The sequence below is a fragment of the Plecotus auritus genome (assembly GCF_963455305.1).
Source record: "Plecotus auritus genome assembly, chromosome: 6".
Taxonomy (NCBI): Eukaryota; Metazoa; Chordata; class Mammalia; order Chiroptera; family Vespertilionidae; genus Plecotus; species Plecotus auritus.
Window position 1 is genome coordinate 121,721,177 of NC_137773.1, and position 13,606 is coordinate 121,734,782.

General features: G+C 38.7%; 1 protein-coding gene across 4 annotated transcripts in view; it reads right to left on the minus strand.

Moving 5' to 3' along the window:
- Positions 1-5,599: 5,599 nt before the first annotated feature.
- TAFA1 (TAFA chemokine like family member 1) overlaps positions 5,600-13,606 on the minus strand; it is a 530,414-nt gene continuing 522,407 nt past the window's right edge. For 3 of the 4 annotated variants that reach the window (XM_080673864.1, XM_080673866.1, XM_080673865.1), the window contains 2 exons: positions 13,138-13,262; positions 5,600-8,440 (listed from right to left, as the gene is read on the minus strand). In XM_080673864.1, the coding sequence (XP_080529990.1) occupies positions 8,423-8,440; positions 13,138-13,262 (143 nt within the window). In that variant the 3' untranslated portion in view covers positions 5,600-8,422. The remainder of the gene's footprint in view (positions 8,441-13,137; positions 13,263-13,606) is intronic. The other variant, XM_080673867.1, reaches the window with a different exon arrangement.

Consider the following 13,606-nt stretch of genomic DNA (forward strand, 5'->3'; position numbering starts at 1 on the left):
ATTTCACAGATCTAGAAAAAATACTCCAAAGTTTATATGGAGCCAAAAATGACTCCAAATAGCCGCAGCAATCTTGAGAAAGAAGAACCAAGTTGGAAGAATCACAATATCAGATATCAAGTTATACTACAAAGCCACTGTAATCAAAACAGCCTAGTACTGCCACAAAAACATGCATATAGATCAATGGAACAGAACAGAGACCCCAGAAATCGACCCAAGCCATTATGTTCAATTAATATTTGACAAAGGAGGCAAGAGCATACAATGGCTTCAAGACAGTCTCTTCAATAAATGGTGTTGGGAAAATTGGGCAGATAATGCAAAATAATGAAACTAGACCACCAACTTACACCATACACAAGAATAAACTCAAAATGGATAAAAGACTTAAATGTAAGTCATGAAACCATAAAAATCCTAGAAGAAACCATAGATAGCACAATCTCAGACATCTCTCATAGCAATATGTTTATGGATACATCTCCTAGGGCAAAGGAATCTAAAGAGAAAATAAACAAATGGGACTACATCAGGATAAAAAGCTTCTGCACAGCAAAAGAAACCATCAATGAAAGAAATGTGAGCCCACTGTATGGTAGCAAGGACTGTTCTCATTTAATGATTTTCTCCCACAGGAAGAAAACAAAACTTGCAACAGAGCAAGGGAACATCTGATGGTTTGTTATTTAGACATCCTTGGAAGGTGTGTTGAGATCATAAACAGCAAGTTAAAACTGAAATGTGAAATATAGTTGAGAAACTTTTGTCTAGATGAATTTTCATTTATTGATTATTCCACTACCCATATGTGTTATTGTCTTTTAAAATCTAGTATATAATTAAATGGCATCTATAATGTGATAAAATATTGCAAAGGAGTTGGAGACATCCTGGCTAAAATACTCAGTGTCTTGCTCAGTGTTACAATTTGAGCCAATTCCTACCTTCAACCTTTTTGTTTTTACCTATTTGTTTTTGATCTGCTTCCCTGTTAGCAAACTTCCAGCTGGTTAATTCTTGCAGTTATAGTTATTCCTGCCTGAACATCCTGAAGTCTTTGCCAGTCTCCATGATGAAAAGCTGATACTTATTCTAAAATTCCTGAGACTCCAAGTCATTTCCATCGTCCTGCCAGGACTGCCATTCCTGGCTGATGAGTGATGGAGCTGGCTTGCTCCAGGTGTGGCCTACTTACTTTGAAGGTACAAATGCTGCTGAAATTGGGAAGGAAGACCTATTTTTGCTGGTGATCAATGCTTCTGGGGCATTTAAGGGACATCTCTTTATCTGGTATGGATATAGGCAGTTTGAGTTGCTTTTAAGAATTTAATAATTTGTTGCATCACAAGCATCTGACATTACAGAGTATCTCTAATTCTATTTTCACTGTGCTGAGAAGGAATTGGACTCAGATAATCACACATTATGAGTAGTACAAGATTATTAGGCATGAATCCTTCTAAATATAGCACTACTAAGAGTTCTGGTCTATCTTTGAACACCATTCATAACAAGAAACTCACTAATACAAAAACCTACGGGGTAAATTGTTCTTATATCAAATTGAAATATGTTTAGTTATTGCATGCATTCTTCAGAAACTAATTTAAATAAAGCTTTTTATTCTTGATCCATTTATTCTTTTTCCATGAATCTAAACATTATGTCCTTCAACCGTTTCTAACCCTCATAACTGGGTTCTAATGCCTATTTGTTTGAATTTGATTTAACCTTGCTGGGTAGCTGCTGATCATTTGACTGTAGATTATCTGAAAAATTGGTCTGCATACCATATCTCTCTCATACGGTTGATAATAAAACAATGCACAGGACACGGCTGGGGCAGAACCCAAGATTCTGCTACTAGAAATCTTTCTCCAGGATACAATTATTCCACGCATTAGAAACATTTGAATGCGGCTATTCATTATGGTTATGAGCCTAACCAAATCACATAACTTTTTACTATCATCCAACCTTCTCCATAATAGACCAGGGGTCAGCAAGCTTTCTAAAGGGCAGAGAGTAAACAGTTTGGGCTTTCTGAGCATAACATTTCTGTTGAACTATACAGCGTTGTTGTGTGTAAAAGCAGCTGTGGCCAGCCTATAAACAATAGCACTTTATTCATTTACAAAAACAAGCCACAGGCCAGATTTAGTGTAAAGGCCACAGTTCGCCAATACATTGCTGAAGTCTAGATATTTTACATGAATCAACTTTTTAAAATCCTTCAAACCAGTTAAAGAAGACAGTGAGGCTAATGAAAAAGGTGCCTGGGATGATTTTTTTTCCCAGTGAAGCCAGGTGGGCTCCTGGTGATTACTGTTTCCCTAAGTATTTACACAAATTTCTTAAACAATCTGCTCTGGAACCTTGTCCTGGGCTGACTTCAGGGAGGCTGGTCCACAATTTTTAGGCTCCACTTCCTCTTCCTTAACAATTGCAACTGTACTTGGCCACTTCACCAGTGAGTTGGCTGTAAAAGGGGGCATGAAAGGTCGTAACTCTGCAGTAACAGGGTTCTCTGTGAATTTGGTTGGGCGATTAGCCTGGATGACAAGAGAGCTGGATGTAGAGAAAGAGTGGGCTGGTGATGACATCGTGTGTAGTTGCTGAAAATTGTCTTACACACCAGCTGGCTCAAGCTATTAGCAATGCAGGTTCCAGATAAACATTTGGACACCAGCAGGATAGGATGCCTTCTCCAACATGCAGTTACTTGCTTGTGTCAATGGCATTGCTTAAATCTGGATTATGTTGGCGTTTTCCAACGGTTTAAAAACATCAGCAATGGTGATGGCAAATGGGGATTTCTACACAGTTGAGCAAGGATCTGTTTGGTCTTTGAGCTTTCTATAAAGAGACAATAAAATAATATTTTGGCTCCCCCCCCCTCCAAGTTTGTTTTTCTGTTTGCCTTGAGTGGGGCTAGCAATGACACAGGGAGCTTTAAGTGACACACAATAGGAGTAATCTGAAAATAGTAATAATAATAATACTTTACCCACTGCTTTCTATTTATAAAACATTTTCATTTTTTCCTATTTTCCTAGTCCTCTAATAACCTTAAACTTTGTACAATGATCTCTATTTTACAGACATGGAAACCCAGAGAGAGAGGTTACAAGCTGGTCTAGGTTGTAAGTGGAGGGCAAAGACTGGGATATGTGGTAGGGGGCTCTTTTAGCATATAATTGTAGGGCTCTTTTCCACAGAGCTTATACACAGAGTTGTCCAGTCCTGAACTGTGAGAGGAAGAGAGAAAATGTGAAGGTGGGGTGAGTGGTAAGGGTGACTCGGAGAAACCTCACAAGCTTCTCAATCTGGCCATCTTGAAGAGGAGCCAGGTCAGGGAATGAGAAGTCAGAAATTCACACGTGTGGAAGGGTGTGTGCCATGTGTGCGGTGTGTGTGTGTGTGTGTGTGTGTGTGTGTGTGTGTGTGTGTGGTGGGAGTAGAGAGAAGAGGCTGTCTTGATTGGGCAGCCAGTACCAAGCATTCTTTTAACTAAATGTACACACTTCTCACATGTTTCACTACCTGCTGTGGGGTCTGCTTCCTTCCATTTCCCATGCATTTTGCTCCCACACTAGCTTGGTGATCCCAGAGTTAAAGTATGTTGAAGTTTAATCCATATACTCTATTACAGTACAGTGGTTGGCATTTTATTGCAAACTTAGCATGCCCCCATTTGAGGACGGCTGATGTCCACTGCTGTTCCATAGCATTCTCAGTGACCTGCAATCTAGCTTCATCTCCATCACTTTTTTTTTTTTCTACCAGAGGAAGCATGTAAGAATGAAATTCATGAGAATAATGTAATTTTAGGCCAGGTTTGCAAACTGGTGTCTAGTAAGTAGACTACAGTGTTCAGCCATACCTTTTAATAAAAGTTCAATGGGTTATAAACTGTAAAAGTTAGATATTTAATATAAATGTATGTTTCTGGTTTTCAAAGAAAAAACAACACAAAACCAAAAACAAACCCAGAAGAATTGGGCCACACCGGCTCCCTAATGCTGCATGGCAGCAATGGGCCAGGTCAGACAGTGGCAGCTGGAACCTTGTAGGGAGCTTGGTCTCTACCCTCAGCACTGTGTGCTGAGGCATTGCCAGGAGACTCTCACTAACTAACTTGTGTCACCTGGCTAGCTCCTATAGGCATGTATGCCTTTTAGGCTTTGTCTGAGAACTACCCTTAACCGAGTACGAGCCCTTCAAAAACCCTTCCAACCCACTCCATGGTGTTTGGCACACATCCATGTATTATGGCCTAATCATTGAGAATGACTGCCTTCAGGAAGGTCTGGCTTCAGATCTCCCTCATGGCATGCATGTGGAACTATTGGGTTACAGCCTCTCTAAGCAGGTAGGAAAGAGGATGGGATAAACATAACCTGGTTTATAAATGTAGTCAGTTATGGTACAGATAAACATAACCTGGTCTATAAATGTAGTCAGTTATGGTAAGGATCCTGGCTTTCATATTTGGTAACCAGTTATTTTTAGTAATGTAGCTAACTACCAAAATAAAGAAGTGGGAGCTTAAAATTTTTGACATAAAACAAAACTACCTAAATAAGTAAAATAAATGAGAACCACTGGTGGGCCACCGAGGTGAGCATGCCACAGCATCCAGTGATATGCCCCTGAGATCGCCTATGAGGAAAAAGTCCTGGCCTACTTATCCTAAACGCCGTTACTAGCAGGGGTTTTTGGGTACTGTGTGCATGCAACGAATAGCTCCTCTTTCACTTTGAAGAATGAACATGGTTCTATTCCTCACTTTTGCTTGTGCCCATGGCTACTAGGATCAGATACTAGTCCCAAGTCCCCACATTCCTTAGTAGTGCCTTTTGTCCTGTTTTGTGATATTTATAAACTAGATGGATGTGGTTTGAGCCCTAGAATTTGCTGGACACTGACTCCTTTATTTTGAAGGTAGAAAGCTCACAAAAGGAGACATAATACACTTCTTTATCCACCAAGCCCTAATAGATCCTGAAATGGGGTTGTGAACTTAAAGAGAACCTTATATTTTGACATGATATTTAACTTTCCAGGAAGGAGCGCATATGCCAGGAAGGTGAGGGATGCGCATCATCATATAAACATTTTTTATACCTTCCATAACTTATTATATCAGTGACAATGGTGAGGTGGCATAATATACTGCACTATAAAATCACTATATTGCTTTCTGAAAGTTACATTAGATTTGATCAGAAAAAGATGTTGAATTGTGTATCAGTGAAAACATTCTTCATCGTTCTATCATGGAAAAAAGCCAAGCAGTAAAACTTCTCAACGTGCTTGCCAAGTCCATTAATACATAAATCTAATAACACAAAAAAGTAAAAAAATAACCTTTATCTTACTCTAAAGTCTTTGTCTTATGAAAATAAGCCATATTTTCCTTTTACCCAAGAGAAGGGCTTTGGGTGAAACCCTTTGCATTTGCTCTAATTTTGTCATAACATTATTCATAGTATTTGATGCACAAGCTCAACATCAACATCAGTCATACCACACTGAGTTCTTTATTACCAGAAATACATAGTTTTTAAACCATAAATGTTCAGATTCAATAGGCAGATGGTAGCTACTGAATTCCCCAAACTGGCGCAAGTTAAATTTAAACACAAGTTGATGGTTCACACATTTGTGTAAGAAACTTGGATAAATCTAAATTGAATTTGATGACATTTATAAATATTTGAATTGTTTTATTGGATGGTTGCCTGATCCTGATGTGCTCTTTTTTTATGCTTCTCCCTTCTTGAAGGTCTTTCAAAGGGTGACACAGCACAAGTGACCAACAGGAAATGAGTTAGCAGACCTGGACTTCTAGATTAGCTCATTCATTGATTTATAGGCTCTGGTTATAGAATAGGAAAAGCTGTGAACTCCATGAATTGTAAGTTTTAGGAGGGTCTGTATGAGTGAGGCCATAGAGAAGAGAATATCCTTTTTCCTTCTCCTTGGATGCTTATTCAGGACCAACACTTCTAAAAGGGCATTCCAGGAAACTCATATAAGAGGAAAGGCCACTTGATCAGGGAATTCGGGGTAATAATAATGCTTGCAGAGTTTTTATTTAATAGAAATAATCTTCGTGGTGGAGCAGTTAATCTTATTTAAGAAGGTTAAGAGATTTTATGTAAAAATTCACACTGATGGTTCTCTTGAAAAATTAAAGCTATGATAATACAGCTAATCTAGCCTCACTCAGAAATAATTTCTTGTAGCTTCTCATTAGGCAGAAAATGAGCTCTCCATTCATCAAGTGGCCACTCAGCTCTTCTGGGAGATTTGTGCTTGGCTCCTCTGGTCCAGGCTTTCCTGAGGACACACAATGTCTTTTGGTGCATCACAGGCTCTGAAAATTCCCTCAGTAAGCATGTCTACTTTGTATTGCGTACTATTTTCCCAAAGTACATTTGATTATGTAATATTTTGGAATGTAGGTGCTCTAGATAATTCTTTGAATTTTTAGTTTTAATTTATACTTTAAAGTGTCCAGATGAAAGTCAATTTCTACTATATTACTTGGTACTTAAATTCAAATAATTATTATTTTCTGGTACCAGTTTTATGCTACCTTCTGACAAATATTTGTGAAAGCAATTGGAAAGCTTAAATTTTGCAATGAAGATTTCATTTGCATTTCTGGACGATTTTGTAAGCATTCAAGGTGTAGAATCAACCTGTCTAGTTAGAGTGTTTACACATTCAATCAGACCTCAAGCTACACGGCAGAGATGAAGGAGCCTCTGGATTTAACCTGAGGTTCAACATTTAAACGTCCAGATGAGGGGACCCACCGTGCTGCTGAACTAATACGAGGCTCTCACAACATGCGTTGCGGAAAAGGCTTTGGAGAAAAAAACAGATCTACTTGCATATGTATATGGTAAGTAATAGGAGTGGATAGTACTATTATGCTACCCCTGTAAACTAGAACTTAAGTAGGTATTTCCTTCATATAAGCATCAGCTGAGTAACTCTCAAAGAGATGGGCAATAATTGTTTTTTTTTGGAGGTGAGCCCCATATGTACCATTCAATTGCTCACTTTGAAAGCCCCCAAATGGTATTTGACTTTTCATCTTGCTGGCTGAGGACACTGCAGTTATAATAATGGGTTTCTGGGTTTTCCAATGTTAGGGTTGGAAAGCATGGCTTTTATGGCTGCAAATATTTCATGGGAAAAATTCTGACCGACTACAAGTCTCTAAGTGGGGTGTTCTCTGGATTTGGTTGAAATAGATTCAGGAAAAATAAATGGCAAATAAAGAGGACAAGTAGGTTTAGAAAGAAGTTATTTACCATTTTAATAGGGCTGTCCAACATTTGGTCACATAGATTATTCTGAAATCCAATTGCTTTAATGGTCTTCCTATCTAACCAGAGAGATCTGAATACTCTTAGAAAAAGCAAATCAAACATAGAAAAAGATGCCATGATGAGACTTGTTGCTACAGCACTATATACTTAATGATGCCAGACTTTGGACTTAATCAAGGGCATTCCTGCAGTCTAGGACAGCTGTACAAAGCCTCAGGACACTGTATTTACAGGACTTATTAATACAGGGATCCATATTCCACCACAACTCCGCCAGTCTTAACAGCGTGGTGGAGCAGCAACCTCCAGCATCCTCTCTTTCTTATCTGTGTAAAAGCTAGTATTCTAAAAATATTTTCCTGGAAGAGGTTAAAACTGTTATTATATATCAATTGAATATAAAGTATGGTTATGTAAGCCAAGCTTGCATGCTACTATTGCACAGGGCAGAAAGCAATAAAGCAGGACGCATACTTCCTTGGGCATCTGATACAAACAGAAGGAAGCTCTTGATTCAGTATTGTGACGCCTCGGATTCCAGGAGTCCTCGGGTAGCTGGCCTTGCAGTGTGAGTGCCCTGCTGAACTCTCAAAAGGGCACATCTTCCTTGCCAACAGCAAAAGAAATGACAACAAAAAGCAACAAAGCAAAGCATCTAAAACTCAAGGTGATACACCAGTTGTCTCAAACTGTGGCACTGTTCATTTCTTGAAGAGAATATATAATATTTCAAAATATTATATATACATATATTTCAAATGGTACAAAGTAACTTTAGATCCATATTAGAAGACAGTTGCTCATTCTTCATAATCCCCATAATTTTCATTGAGAAAACCCTTTTTTTTTTTTTTTTTCTGGAACCCACTTTCCATGGTGTTGGTCAAATCTCCAGGTCTTCCCGTTACAGGATACTTCATGATAGCAGTAAAAGCACTGTGATTATCTGGTAACCAGTCAAAGTGCAAGTAAGAAATCCATTTGGCTTGTAATGTGCTAGATGTTTTAAATTCTCAAAATGTATTTTCCACAGAGTTGGTTTTCCTTTATTACTATAACAAATGCTTCTGTTAGGTTCTTGGGTGAATCTGAAACCAAAGAAAGAAAGACATTTCAGGAAGAAAAGAACAAAATGAAGCTACAAAGAAAGGTGACCAAGCAGAAGATTGAGAACAACTTGAATTTTTAGGATGTTGATTCTTTCAAGTGATCTGAAGTGCAAAATGTTAATGTTTAGAGCAGTAGTTCTCAAATGGTGATCCCAGTACATTGACAGACCACCATATTTTTAAAAATCAATTTATTAAATTGATTTTGCCACAATTAAGGAGACAGACTCTCTGAGCCAGGTCTGACTGGTACTGGCTTTATGGGTGTGAGACTACGAAGTAGCACAGAGCCCTGTGCTGAAAGGGCCTTGCGTTTGGTTTGATGACCTTCTGCTGCCATCTTGAAATTATTAATTTTTGAAAAGGGGCCTTATGTTCCCAGTTTGGGCTGTACTCTGCACACTATGCAGTCAATCTGTGTCTGATTAGAATTTGAACCGAGTAGGTCATTGTCCTTGTCATGTTGGCCTGTTGGAAGATGTAGAGGGGTGGCATAAGGTGAAGTCATTGTCAAGGTTCTAGGACATAATACATTTTTCTTCATCATCTCTTAATCCTTTATAGTATTAGAAATCGAGTGTATGAGTACAGGGAGTATATTTGGGAGTACACTTGAAGCTTTTGAGTTATGTAGGGACAGTAATAAAAGAATGTATTCAAATGTGGAATCTACAAGAAATCACACATATATTTTTTTCATCCTCTTCGTATAAATAACAGATCCTTCCAAAGCTTGGTTTCCTACATTCCAGTGGCATTTATCACTTTCTGTTTTCACTGTCTTTTTTTTTTCATCAAAGAAAAGAGAAAGTGACATTCACAAAAATAGCCTTTTTTTGTTTGTTTGTTTCTACCAACCCATCACCCTTACCTCCACCACCCAAACTTGGTCTCTATCCTCCATGGAAGACCAGGGGCTCTGCCATGTCCACCATCACATCTTCAAGACCTTTATACACTAACTTCAGATAGTGGAGGCTTAAATATACTTATTGGCTAAAGAAATGAATGAGTTCACTTGGACCTAGGGGTTATTGTGATACTGTGTTAGGATAAGTTGGTTCATTCTTCCTTTCTGCAATCTCCAAACATCTCTCTCTCTCTCTTTCTCTCTCTCTCTCTCTCTCTCTCTCTCTCTCTCTCTCTCTCTATCTCTATCTCTATCTCTATCTCTCTCTCTCCTTTCACTACCTCTCTTTTGCTACTTCAATTTTAAAACATTTAATACAAAATGAAATGGAGATCAGGATTGTAAAGGCTCTCAGAGCACTTCAGACCAGGTGGAATTCTGAGTGAGGAAGATGAATTATATCAAAGCTACTACTTTATCTTTTCAATAATATAAAAAACATCATGGAGATATGCATGTCATGGGAGAGTCACCATTAGGAGGATGGGCCAGATTTGTGTTGGGCTGATCACATAAAACAGGCATTTGACCAGGTGGTGATTGTAGTTAGGTGTGCAATCTGAGTTCTGTTTGATTGCCCTTTTAGGGGAGGAAATTTGATTCTGCATTATGCACTAGCTTGATTTTGTCACTGTTTGAAAGACATTAACATATGGGGTTGTAGGAAGCCCAAAGTTGCATGACACTTGCCCAGGTATTATACCAGATTATATTTTGCTGTTTTAATCTACTTATTTTTCTTTCCAAGTGACTTTGAATTTCTCCTCAATTCTTTTCCTTCCTCTTCCTATCCCCAAACACCCAGTGTTCACTTTTCACCTGTGAATTATTACAGCATTGCCAAACAACTTATTTCCTCTATGGAGAGGTCTGTCTTTCTAAATTAAGCCATTGTTCCTGCATACACAGTGTAGAGATTTGTTCCTCAATGTATGAGCTATTGCCTTTCCAACTTTCAAACATATTTTTGATATATGAGTTTAAAGAAAAGAAATAAACCAGTAGGTCTCTGAAACCTTAGGAAAAATCTCTAGTTAATATCTAAGTTGAGTATTCTTGCCATAAACTACCAACAAGTTAATTTTAATAAAGCAATTGAATCAAAGATCAAGCAGGGACAGGGTTAAAATTCTGCCCCGAGACTTCACCAGCCTCTCCAGGAGGTTGTCTGTCACCAGCCTTCTTCTACTGGAGGTTTTCTATAGGCATCATTCACTCAGGGAGCTTCCTCTTTCCTTAAGATTTATTCTTTCAAATCTCCTGACAGGAACGCCCTTACATAATTCTACCCATCTTCCTTTTGCATTATATTGTCACCCTGATCTAATTTCCCCAAGGTTTTCCTTCAGCTTGTGGCCTGTTAACCTGGCTATTCTCAATCGGGGGTCTAGAGGTTTAAATGAAACAGTAAATTTCTACTCTCTACCCTTTTAAAAAAGAAACATCATAAAGATATCAATTAGATTACACTCTGAAGCATCTATCTGCATTTCAAAGACTGCTGAGAATTTTGGCTTATATGCTTATTTGGGAAGTAAACCCTCTAATAGGAAGACTGGCAAAAACAAAACTATATAGGAAAAAACAATGAGGTACCAGCAATCTTTTTTGCAAATATCTTCAAATTGGAGTTACTTTTTAAAATTACATATAAAGGAAACTCTCAGTTTTCATTAACAATCTGGGTATGTTTCTTCATTTTTTCCCCGTAGGAGCACCCTTTTTGAACCAGTCTTACACATAAGAACAAAAATGGTGATTTTTCTTTATTTTCCCTTTGACTTTAATGAGAACTTGAATAATTTTTTATACTAAAGATCACCTCTTAGTTAAGAACAGAAAATAAAACATGTGATTCAAATTAAAGTACATCTTGAATTTACCTCTTTCAAAAGTTAGATTGCTAGAGTCCATAGTTGAAGTCTGTAGACATATCATTCTCTAATGGGGAACAATCCCTATTAGAAAAATTGGTACAAAACCTATTTCCAGAGCAGATGATCTGAAGACTCTTGTTGGCATGGCATTTACACAGAATGGAGAGCTCCTGTATGCATCATCTGGGCTTAAATGGTGCCTTTGTGTTTAAAAGTGTTTTTTTTCATTGTGAATTTCTTGATCAGGAAGGGAGAGAAATTGTAAGTCAGTAGGAATGTCTAATTCCTCTCAATGTTTAAAAGTGCAGCTTTGCCCAGCTGGCGTGGTTCAGTGGTTGAGCATCGACCCTATGAACCAGGAGGTCACAGTTAGATTCCTGGACAGGGCACATGCCCAGGTTGTGGGCTCGATCCACAGTGGGGGGCGTGTGGAAGGCAGCCAATCAATGATTCCCTCATCACTGATCTTCTGTCTCTCTCTCCCTCCCCCTTCTCTCTGAAATCAATGAAAAAAGAAAGTGCAGCCTTTTTCTAGTGTCTTCTTTTTCCTTGTCTCCAGACAGACCTGAGAATTCTCAGCTGAGTGGCGTGCCACTCACAGGGCTGCAGAGCAGCGTTTCATTTCCTCACTGGAAATGGATTCACATTGTGGCTCTGCTTTCAAACTCATGGCCAGGGCAGCTGTTTCTCTTGTACACTCAGCTATCTGGGTTGCACTGCACCCACCCAGGGCGGTAGCAGGCATAGGACACTCCAGCCTCCATTATTACCATGAGGATTCTGCGCTCTATACCCTGATGCCCGGAATGTCTAGGATGTATTTACAACATGCCTGGTGCTTCTCCAACATACTCTACAGAAGGAGAGAAAGTCCCATGGGCACAGCAAAGTGGTATTAACAAGTTCTGTTTTGTTTGTTGTTTATGTTCTAGTTTCCAAAGAGTCTCCTACTTGGCACTCTTGGAATTTCCCATATTTAAATCCTGAAATAACTTGACTTGCATTATTGCTCTTTTCCTGAGTTCCAAGTCTGGAGGCATCATGAGAGCAGGGCTTATCTTCAGTAAAGGGTCACCTGTTATCATTTGGGATAGGGACTAGAGATTTGCAGAAAACACAGGGTGGGCAAAGGTAGGTTTACACAAACACCTAACTACCAGGGCTGATATCCTATGGTACAGATATATGTGACCATACTGGCTGTTAAAATAGTAACATACCTTTGTACTGTAAATAATAGATACTACCTTAAATGTTTTGAGTACCCACCCTCCCCTTATCCCCTTCAGGACTCCTCGATCTTCTTATGGTCCAGTATATAGAAGATCAACAGCTGGCCTAGCTGGGCCTCTTCCTCCTGCTCCAGCATTGTGACACCGATTCTCACTGGTTGGATAAGCCCCTTAATATAGGTTGTTACATATTTTGAAGATAACTTCTGATTTAACCAGAGAAATCAAGGAATGATTATTCACATCACAAAACCCTTTCATTTCCCTATAAAATCATCATAGATTTCCCTTAAAAAATATGTACTTACATGTAGACCTTTTCAACAAACTATGTGGACAAATTAAACATCCTCATTTCATTATCTGAGCACCATAGATGTTGGACGAATTGTCCAAATAATGGCCTCATTGCAACCTAACTTTATTTATGAGCCAATAGCAGAAACACTAAACTGCTCAGTATAGAAAAGTTAAGTTAAATCTCTAGCTTCTTGCTGATGGCTGGACACTGGTCAGAATGGTAAACAATGGTTTCTGTTGGGGAAAAGTCTTCCCCTGCTCCCCTGTTCAAACCTTCTCTGGATGATATTTGTCCAACACAAAGGAAAACAGTACAGTTAGTAACATGCACGAGACATTTGAAATTAATGAACTTACTCTTGTGGTCTTAATTTTATTGCCTGTAGCGCACATCCATCCGGAATTATCAGGGAGTGTCTTACATTCTTCTCCCTCAAGACAAGGCTCCATCTCACACCACCATTTCCCAATCACTATGGAGGCTGTTCAAAAACAGGAAACAAGTGTTTGCAATTCACTCAAACAGCCTGGGCACTTCTGGGGCTCGCTCGCGGATGTAGTGCTCTCTGAAGCAACCAGGTCTTCTTTACCCTTCCACGGCTGGCTAACAATACTCTATTTAGAAGATAAGATTTAAATTTATGCCTTACAATGCAAATATAATTATGTCGTTTGGTTTCATCAAACAGTATTTGGTCAAAAATCCCCCAGTATGATGAAATGGTATGGACTGGAAAGACTTAATTTTTGGAAGAAGTTTTATCTTGCTATTTTTTTGTAAAATCAAAATCGTGTACTACTTCTTTCCAGTGAAGGGGACTATCAA